Source organism: Clytia hemisphaerica, unplaced genomic scaffold, assembly GCF_902728285.1.
Source record: "Clytia hemisphaerica strain Z4C2 unplaced genomic scaffold, Clytia hemisphaerica genome assembly, whole genome shotgun sequence".
Lineage (NCBI taxonomy): Eukaryota > Metazoa > Cnidaria > Hydrozoa > Leptothecata > Clytiidae > Clytia > Clytia hemisphaerica.
Window position 1 is genome coordinate 795,090 of NW_027104433.1, and position 9,410 is coordinate 804,499.

At 35.9% G+C, this 9,410-nt stretch overlaps 1 protein-coding gene across 1 annotated transcript; it reads left to right on the top strand.

Moving 5' to 3' along the window:
- Positions 1-3,767: 3,767 nt before the first annotated feature.
- On the top strand, positions 3,768-5,914 carry LOC136820737 (vang-like protein 1). Its single transcript, XM_067076959.1, has 2 exons — positions 3,768-3,898; positions 4,025-5,914. The coding sequence occupies exons 1-2, from the start codon at positions 3,814-3,816 to the stop codon at positions 5,374-5,376; spliced, it is 1,437 nt and encodes a 478-aa protein (XP_066933060.1). The 5' UTR covers positions 3,768-3,813; the 3' UTR covers positions 5,377-5,914.
- The last annotated feature ends 3,496 nt before the right edge of the window (positions 5,915-9,410 follow it).

Consider the following 9,410-nt stretch of genomic DNA (forward strand, 5'->3'; position numbering starts at 1 on the left):
ATTTGTAAGAAATTTGAATTTGAAGTGACTGATTTTACATAGTATATCTTATTTCTTTACTTTTCTTTACTTGGTATAACATTTATATTTTATTTTTGTATTTTTGTCTTAAAGAGTTACTTATGTTATCTTACTCACGAATTCCGTTTGTATTTCTCCTTCTTCCGACCTCTTGAATTTGTGTGTACCACCAGACCTGACATCTACGCGTAGATTTCATTAACTTATGGCCGTAGAGGCAACCTCGTTCCCTTTGTATTATCAGCTTTTTTATGCTTACTGATAGCGCTAGATTCTCTGGCGTCAATCAGAAAGGTAAAAAAAGCCTGGGATACATGGGGACGAGGTTGCCGTGTAGAGGTAGAACGTCTAGGCGTCGTGAGAACCATCTTAGTTAACAGGATACCTGTGAATAAAAACATGACTTTTCTCATCGATTCGTCGTTCATATAACTTCCTCGTTCACGGGGAAAAAGTGATGAAAAATCTTTACGTGAATTTTTTTTCACGCGGAAATCTGTGATTTGCCGGATTTGCCACGAACGGGAGTCCGTCATCATATCATCATATTGGCATTTTCGCCATTTTTCGACAATAATTTCAATGGAGTTTGTGGAGATTCAAGATATAAAGGAATCTTTTATAGCAGAATCTCTGTTCTTTTCATTCCTGAAAAGTCTTTGGAAGCTCGAATTATACTTTTTGGAAATTGTTCTATGTGTAGTCAAAATGCTACTTGACCTGATCAATTTACTTGATGACAGCGAACTGTCAAAACGAAATAAAATCGTCTGGAAAATACTCTTTCCCGCGCGACCGCTTTTTCTTATTGTGATGTTTTGAAAAATATACGCTAACGATTACAAAGCTACTCGGGGCTTGGGGCGAGTTCTTTTTATCGGCCATTTTTAAGTTTTCGAAATGAACCAATCAAATTGTCGGGATTCTCTTTATTGAATTAAAAAATCTGGTTTGTGTTTAGTGGAAGGGTTGCCATTTTTATCAAGCTAAGAGAAGTAGAATTTGTGGTCTTCTCGTAGACTCGAATAAATACAAAAATACAGTGATTTGAGAATGTTATTTTATAGAATGGATTTTATCTCTGTTATGGTTTGTTTCTTGAAAATATTCAAAAAACCGCTTTTATTTCATGGTTTATTGTGGTCATTTTGATCTTATCCTGAGTGTTTTTGTATTTTCGTCCTTCCGCTCTAGCCTCTCTTATCTTTTCTGGGTGAACACAGATGGAATTTCTTTCCCTTTTTATTCAAAAATCTTTATGATGTAGTTTTATAACTGCAATGGTTTGGTTGAAAATCTTCACTGTATTTTGAGCTCGTTTGGATGGGAGATTACCATCTAAGTTTATTGGGGGGGGTTTCACTTTTACGGTATGACGGTATTGGGCCTTTTTTTTCCCGGTAAATCGGTATTACCAGAAAAAAATGACGGGATTACGGTATTTCATTTTCTACCGGTATCGGTATTTAGGTAATTAGGCTTTTTTATCGACGGTATTACGGTATTTGACCCAAATTTTTGTCGGTATGACGGTATTTAAGACCCCTGAAAACCCCCCCTTTATTAGGTGTTTGTGTTTTTATTGAATTTGAGCTTGATAAATTTAGCTAATTTATTAATGGAACCATGTTGTTCTGGGAATTTTCTCTCTTCCTCTGCTGTTTTGATTTTGTAAAGCAGTCCCTGAGTTCTTAAGCATTGATTGTCATAATATATATTATAAAATGGACTGGATATATATGATAAAGGCGGCCATCGAAAAATTGTTCTGTTCACATCACAGCAGTTAAAAATACGTGCGGGTCCAGTATGGATTTCGTGTAACCAACGCCAAAGATCTTCGGAGTACAACTGAAACGTTTTTGTCGCATTGTGGCGTAAGGGTACTTACAAAATTGAAAAATTTAATGTTGGTGCAAAAGAAATTTTGCTTGGCGTGAGGCTTGCTGTACGGAAAAATATCTTTGGCGCGAGATTTCGTGGAATCCATACTGGATGCGGGAGGGCGGGCGTACGGGCGGCGGTTGGAAAGATTTCTAGGTTTTTAAAAATTGCATCATAAAGCCAATTTCTTCTTCTGATTGGGATTGGGAGGGCTGTATCTGTTTGTGTTCTTGCGAAGTATAGCTAAAATAATGCTGTTCTCCCCCTACAGTTGCAATCTAATTTAGCAGTGTTATTTGTTTTGTTTATGTGTTCGTTTGTTCTGCAGAGAAGAGCTAGAGAAAAAGCTATGCAATTTGCTTTTTCCAGGATTTTCCCGCTTCTCCACATCAGGATGGAATTGTCAGTGGAAAATATGATAAGTGTGGGTGAGACGATTAGAACAATTTTTTGGTGGCCACCTGATGTAATGCCAGAAATTATCAGTTTCTTCCTCCTGAACATTTGAGCGTTTGAAACTTTTTCACAAGATATCACATAAACCATAAAACAGGCCTCCCGAGATGTGATAATTGATCTTGATTTAACCAATTTTTGGAGATACAAGTATTGGTTTTCCTAATTTTTATATAATGAAATCTTATTTTAACAATTATTAGCTAAAATGCATATCAAAGATTAATGCTGGAAAGCGCTATATCGTTTACTTGACTCACAAGCAAAAAAATGAGATTCATGAAAAAATAAAGCATTTTCAAAAACTATGAAAAAGATGAAAACAATTTGAACCAAGCCAACCTTTAAAAGTAATTTGAAGAACAACTTCCCAAGAAAAGATCTACAGGAAAGAAGACGTAGATGCGTCCATCACCGGATAGGCTATTTTTTTCAAGCCTGAAATTGCAGGAATTTAGGGAGTGAGTAAGGCTAGAATTTAATTTGGTGGTTGAAGGGAAAAATTATTTTTTGCAGGCACTTGGTGGTGACAGGGTTATTTTTTGTATGTAGTGTTTTGAGAATGGTTGGCGTTATTTAAGAAAATCACGAGAGAAACTTAAGTTTAGCAAAAAACTTATTTTACAGAGCAGAAATTTTTTTGTCTTGCCAAAATCAGTGCCCTTATTAAGGTAATCAGCCCATTCTTGCAACTGTTTATTTTGATGAGAACTAATCCAAAATTACTGGCAAAAATGCATTCTGTTTAGTTAACCGACCATAGTTTTTTGCCTTCCTAGAGTCTTGGTCTTTCTTTGTTTAAAGTTTAGCCGTTTTATGACAGGTTAAAGAGAGGTGCTACTGGTCAATATCTCTTAAATTATCTGGCTCTGAAATTATGTATCAAGGTCACAAAATTACTAATTATTAAATTAAATTATTAAAAATATTTTTGACAGCCGTTTTAAGAATTATTCATGCCTTTTTAGCATATCTGGTGATTGTACACTGCTCGGTAATTAGACACTACACATCTGAATTATAAAAAATCATGGCAAAATTGCCTTTTTCCTAAAAAAACAAGTCTCAGACACTCCTGCCTTTCTATAATTTGAACTGTGAATACTAACTTTATGACGATTTCTTTACTGACTTTGAAAACCTATGAAAACCTAAATGGTATCACAGCCAACTTTGTTGGAAGGGATGATACAACTTGTTTTTTGTAGAATTTTTCTTCTTTATTCTTATCAGTTCCTTGATAGCCTATCTACTAAGCAGGATGCTTGGTTATTACTCTTTATCAGATTAATTATTCATCATTAGGAAAGATTAAGCATTTGTAAACAATCCTTCTTCAAGTAATTTCACCTCATAGCAACTAGCATCCAAGGATTCATGTTTTCACAATCTGAAATAGTTTGAAATTATCATGATATTCATATTTTTATTCTTCAAAGAAAACAAAGTAAAATGGATGATTTTGATGATGGAGTGATTGAAGTTCAAGTCATTCCTCAAGATGATAATTGGGGAGAAACTGCAACAACCATCACAGGTAACATATCCATTTAAACTGGCAAGACTCTTACTTTCTGAATAACTTTTACCTTTGTCAATGAAGCTTTTATGAATTATTATGTTTCCATGAATAAACAACTTCTTTTTTCTTCTTCTTTTTCAGAAACTGCAACATCTGTTTACTCGGACTTGGACGATACTGATCCTTTTGGGGAAGAAATAGAAAAACATAGATTTCAATGTCCAAATTCTAAACAAGCACTCAATATTTTGTTATCTGTAATTCTTGCTTTAATGGCTGTTGTGAGTCCAATTGCTTTTGTTATCATTCCCAATGTGTCTTCTTCATTGAAAGTTACTGGAGAAGAGTGTGGGTCAGTTTGCGAAGGATTGTATATAACAATTGCCATCAAAGAGATTGTTTTAATATTTGGCTTATGGGCTTTATATATCCGACCAAACAAAGTTGATTTACCACGTTTAAATGTATTCAAAGTTGGAATGATGGTTTTAGTTTACGTTTCCATAATATGCTTTTGGTTGTTTTACTCAATTCGAATGATTGGAAATGGGACAAATCAATACTTGACTGTTTCATTTGCCAGTTCATTTTTGGATGCTATGTTGTTCCTTCACTACATGGCCTTAGTTTTGATGTGGATTCGACCAATGGAGAAAGTATATACTGTATCTATTATCAGAAATGTTGATGGAATGAGGAGGTATTATAATATTGGTCAATCCTCTATACAAAAAGCTGCTGTGTTTTGTTTAGAGCGCTATTATATTGATTTCACAGAGTACAACCCATACATGCCAAGACCTCAATCTCGTACAAAAATAAACAAACTGGCTGGTTTGAAAATTTATGACTTGGATGGAAAGGGTGATGGTACCTTAACACAACAAGCCTCTAAAGCTTTTATTGCAGCCGCTGCAGCAGGACGTCGTAAAGAAGGGAGGAATGACCGCTTTTACGAGGAGCAGGAATTAGACAGAAGGATCAGAAAACGTAAAGCCCGTCTTGTGGCTGCTGCTGAGGAAGCATTTGGTCATGTGGCCAGACTCAATGCTTTTGATTCTTCCAAGAAAGCTGATGGTTCAATGGATCCCGAGGAAGCAGCTCAAGCTGTTTTCCCAACTCTCGCGCGACCCTTGCAAAAATATTTGAGAACCACTCGACAGCAGCTTTATTACCCGTTAGAATCTATTTTGAAGCATTTAGCGCATTGTATTTCATATGAATTATCTTCAAAAGCTTTTATTGAACGCTATACATGTGATCAACCATGCATTTCTTATGTTGGTTATGATGGCCGACAAGAATGGACATTGGTGAGTGATAGTTCACCTACTCGGCAGCTCAATGAAGGAACTGTATTTCAACTCAAGCATGAAGACATTTCGCTTGTTATTGCAGTTTCAAAGCTGCCTGTATTTGCTATGTCAGAGTTACCTTTCAATGGCGATTCAAATAGATTCGTGTTCAGGCTAAATTCTGAAACATCAGTATAATGTGGCAGCGCTTGGAAGTAGATTTGTCTTATGTCACAGGAGAGTCATGGTGGAAGTTATATGCTTGCCTTTCACAGTAGTGATTGAATATGTTTTCAAGTGCTGTGTTTCAATGGCTTGAAGTGTTTGTCAACAAACATGAAAAAGAACCGAAGACAAACACTCTAAACATAGAAAAACCGCATCGATGGTTTTCGGTTTTCTTAACAAATTCCTATTTAATAGGTATACCAGTGAACTATTTTTATGAGTGTACGACCTTGCAAAGGAAAAGAACTTGCAAAGATCGTTTTTTAGATTTCATACAGAGAGAAAAAATGAACAATTTATTTTATCACTAACCGACACTCATTCATTTTATTTCAAACCAACTCAAAGAGTCCCAAATGTTATGATTATAACGTTCCCAATGTTTTTTTGTAATGAAGATGTGAACTAATTTTTTATTTAGGTTTTTCGTGCTTTTTTATATTTATTTTAGGCTTAAATTAATTTAATACTATCTTCTTTTGGTATGTCTTAATTGACTTTCCCTAAACAATGAGAGTTTTTCTACTTGTCTGCTTTCGTGATGTGTTCCTATTTGAATGGGTTTCAAAACGCTCAACAAGTTATCTCAGAAAGAGGGAGAGAGAGAAAGATTATTAAAATAAAAGCCCTTTGTGATTACACTAATAACAAGTTGGAGTTGTTTCACCCTTTTATCTTTTGTTTTATAGATTTTCATTTCTTTTTATATTAAAACAGATCTCTCCATGAATGACTTGTTAGAAATTCTATACTGTCTTTTATTGTTTTGATAATTTTAGAATTAACTTTTTTGTCATCATCATCGTTTATTATGACTCGAAAGACAACGGCGTCCAATATCCAAAACCTGAATATAAAAAAAACTTAGACATTCTCACATTAATCTTCCCCTCTTCGTTCGAGCGTGTTTCGATCTTTTAATTGCTTTTGAAAATTTTGTAGGATTTTCGTGCTCCTTTTTAACCGCCACCCGGATTAATTAGTAGTAATTAGTACCTTCCTTAAGGGTTATTTTGGCGGGAACTGATTTTGACGAACGACAAAAATCCTGAAAAATTTTGATTTATGGAGAACTTATTTTGGCGATTGATGAATTTTTTTAATTTTAACGGGAGCTAATTTTGGCGAATGACAGCCTAAATCTGTTCTATTTTTGGATTATTTGAAGCTTTTTTTGTGAACTCAAGCAAGAAGTTATTTAGGCAAAATACCAAAAAAATTAATTTTGGCGAATGAGCAAAATATTTAATTTTGGCGGGAACTAATTTTAGCGAATTTTGTCTAAATTCGTGAAATTCGCCGAAATAAGTTCTCTTAAGGTATCTTTCAATTCAATGAAGACCCGCTTTTAGATTTGCATTTTGGTGTTGAAAAAAATTATTTTAGGATTTTAATTGAAATGTCTGTCAGTTACGTCACACCCGTCACCAAGATATATTTTGATAACAGAGATGTTTTCTTAACTGTTCTGTAACGGGCCTTGTGATTAGCGATATATTTACTTTTGACACCGAAAACGTTTGAATTTCTTAAATTTAGATTTTGAAACTCAGTTGAGTTTTCGAAGTCGACGCAGATATTTGCTTTCCAAACTTAGAAATTAATTTCCAGGCTTTCAATTATTCTGAATCACCGGCCTATTCACACACCAGTGAGTTAATGTATTTGAGATAAATCGAAGGAGTTGGTATAATTATAAAGCAAAATTGACATGCGCCAAAATCACCATACACTTTTCTCAACGACGTTAAAAACACCAAAATATCATCGCTGGTTTAGGTGAGCAAAGGCGATAAAGAGGCGTTCATCAACCATCGACTTTGTTTTGCGTGGACTTCACTTACCTGGCGCTTTTGGATTTTTAGGATGAATTACATTACATTATACATCGGTAGTCGGTAGGTCTGCAAATTAGAGTATTCTAGTTATCCTTACACAATGAAGTTTAAGCCCGGAAGGATTAGAAGCGGATCTCTTAGCATTTGAAGCCAATAAATCCTACGGAAACTGCGCAACATGCAACAATTTTACCACTAAATTACGAAAAAATACCACTCGAAAACAAAGGAATCCGCTGTCAAAGATACGGCGCATATTTTAAAGTTTCACTTTTTTTGCCTGAGAAAGGTTAAAGACTCATTTCTAGCCCTTCAGACTTATACTTACTGGTAGCAGCTACGATACGCTTTAGAAGGTCGAGCGTATTTTATTTGGGTATATTGGTCCGCTCCTTTAGTAGAGCTTTAGCGTGGGCGGCCGCCAATCGGAATATCATATCAGATAAGGCTTATACTTCATTGTCCTTACAGTTACACACACTCCCGTTCGAACTCGCGTGTAACAAAAACATGTCCAAAAAGTTAATTAAGCGCAATAAACTTTGGGCCTTAGGCATGGCCATTCATACGTCAATATTCATAGTTTATGACGTCATCAATTATACTCCCTAATTTCTCAAAAAATACCAAAAATTTAGTTGATCATAACTAACGGCAAATTCTGAAATTTACATCCTGCGATTCAGACTAGAGTTTAACGCGACATTAATTGCGCCACCTCTGGCTGGGCATATTTAGGATATAGAGCCTGAACCATCCATGTCTAAAAAAACACATTGCTTACCCGGTTTGCCGAAAACACTTTTGAACACGAATGGTAAATTTTCAAAAACACCGAGTGTCCCGTCGAAGCTGACTGTTAAGAAAAGTTGACTGGCTAAATTTCCTGATTTTCCCCCGATTTTTATCTGATTGGTTCAGACGGTTCAGACAGGACACTGCAATCGTCTTGAAAAGCACCTCGAACACCAGAGAAAAGACCGAATGGTTCAGAAACTTGCCGGTGTTTCAGGTAATGTATTTTGGAAGGAATTTTGTGGAGAAAATTGATAGTTGAATAGTTGATTCATGGAAATCCCAGGAACACACCACCTCGAGAGGTGAGGTGTTTTTGGGAAAAGTTTTTTTTTGCCAAAAACACCCAAAAAAATAATGAAAGGTTCGAAAAGTGTTTTGTTCTCGGGGTTTTCGGGACTTTTTTGACATGAAAGGTTCAGGCCATAGATTCGCGGCCTTTATCAAAAGTGAAGCAAGTTCTGTAAGCCCGAAGGGCTAGAGATAGGCAACTTTAAGCTTTCGCCAGCAAAAGAAAAAGTGAAGCAAAAATTTGACTTTTTAAATTTCCTGCCGATGGATAGGATCTAGCATTTTAATTGTTTTCGGAGCGCGAGATCAAAAAAAGTAGTATTTCGCATCTCTCGAACCATCAATGAAATAGCTTGTTGTCACGTGATTTCTTTGGTAGGAAATCCTACCAAATCTGTGGTTCAGGCTCACAATGCTCTTCAAAAATAGCTTCCGTCGAATCTCCTGCAGTTTTCCTCGAGTGAATCGATAGAACAGTGTCGAGAAAAAGGCCCTGGTTGTCTGGTTGAGTACCATCAGAGGCCTGGTTGTGTACTAGTCTGAATCGCAGACCTCTACAAAACCCCAGGTAGTATAGGTCTGCTTAATGATCTACCAAGAATTTATTATGACACTGGATAAACAATGAGCTATATTTTCATTGATTTCTCATGTTCTAGCCTTGTCCGCAGTAATGACATTATCGTTCACTCTCCTTCCTTCATTAAACGATTTTTCGTGACATTTTAATCATTTTTTTCATCTTAACTACGATGGCCCCTAAGGCTCACCACGCACTTCCAGTTCTTATAAAATTTGTGAACTAGAACTGTCTAGGGTCATGGCCCAGAAGGCTCACAAGACACTGCGCACTTCCGACTTTTTTTGTGACGACACTGCGCACTTCTAAAATTATTTTAGAGACGCAAAAGTCCCCCTCGAATAATAGCCGTTCTGGTCAGCAAAATAGATACCGAGTTGTAATAAATGAGTTGATGATAATAGCGACGAGGCTCGGAAATCCCGAGTTATTTTTCTCGAGTTAAAAAACCGAGTTACGAAAAAGACGAGTCATTTTTCGTAAATTTTGACGTCATTATG

Excerpts from the sequence above, each read along its gene's own strand:
- LOC136820737 (XM_067076959.1), top strand. The coding sequence starts at position 3,814 with ATGGATGATTTTGATGATGGAGTGATTGAAGTTCAAGTCATTCCTCAA. Across the intron at positions 3,899-4,024 it reads AACTGCAACAACCATCACAG|AAACTGCAACATCTGTTTAC; the intron begins GTAACATATCCA and ends CTTCTTTTTCAG.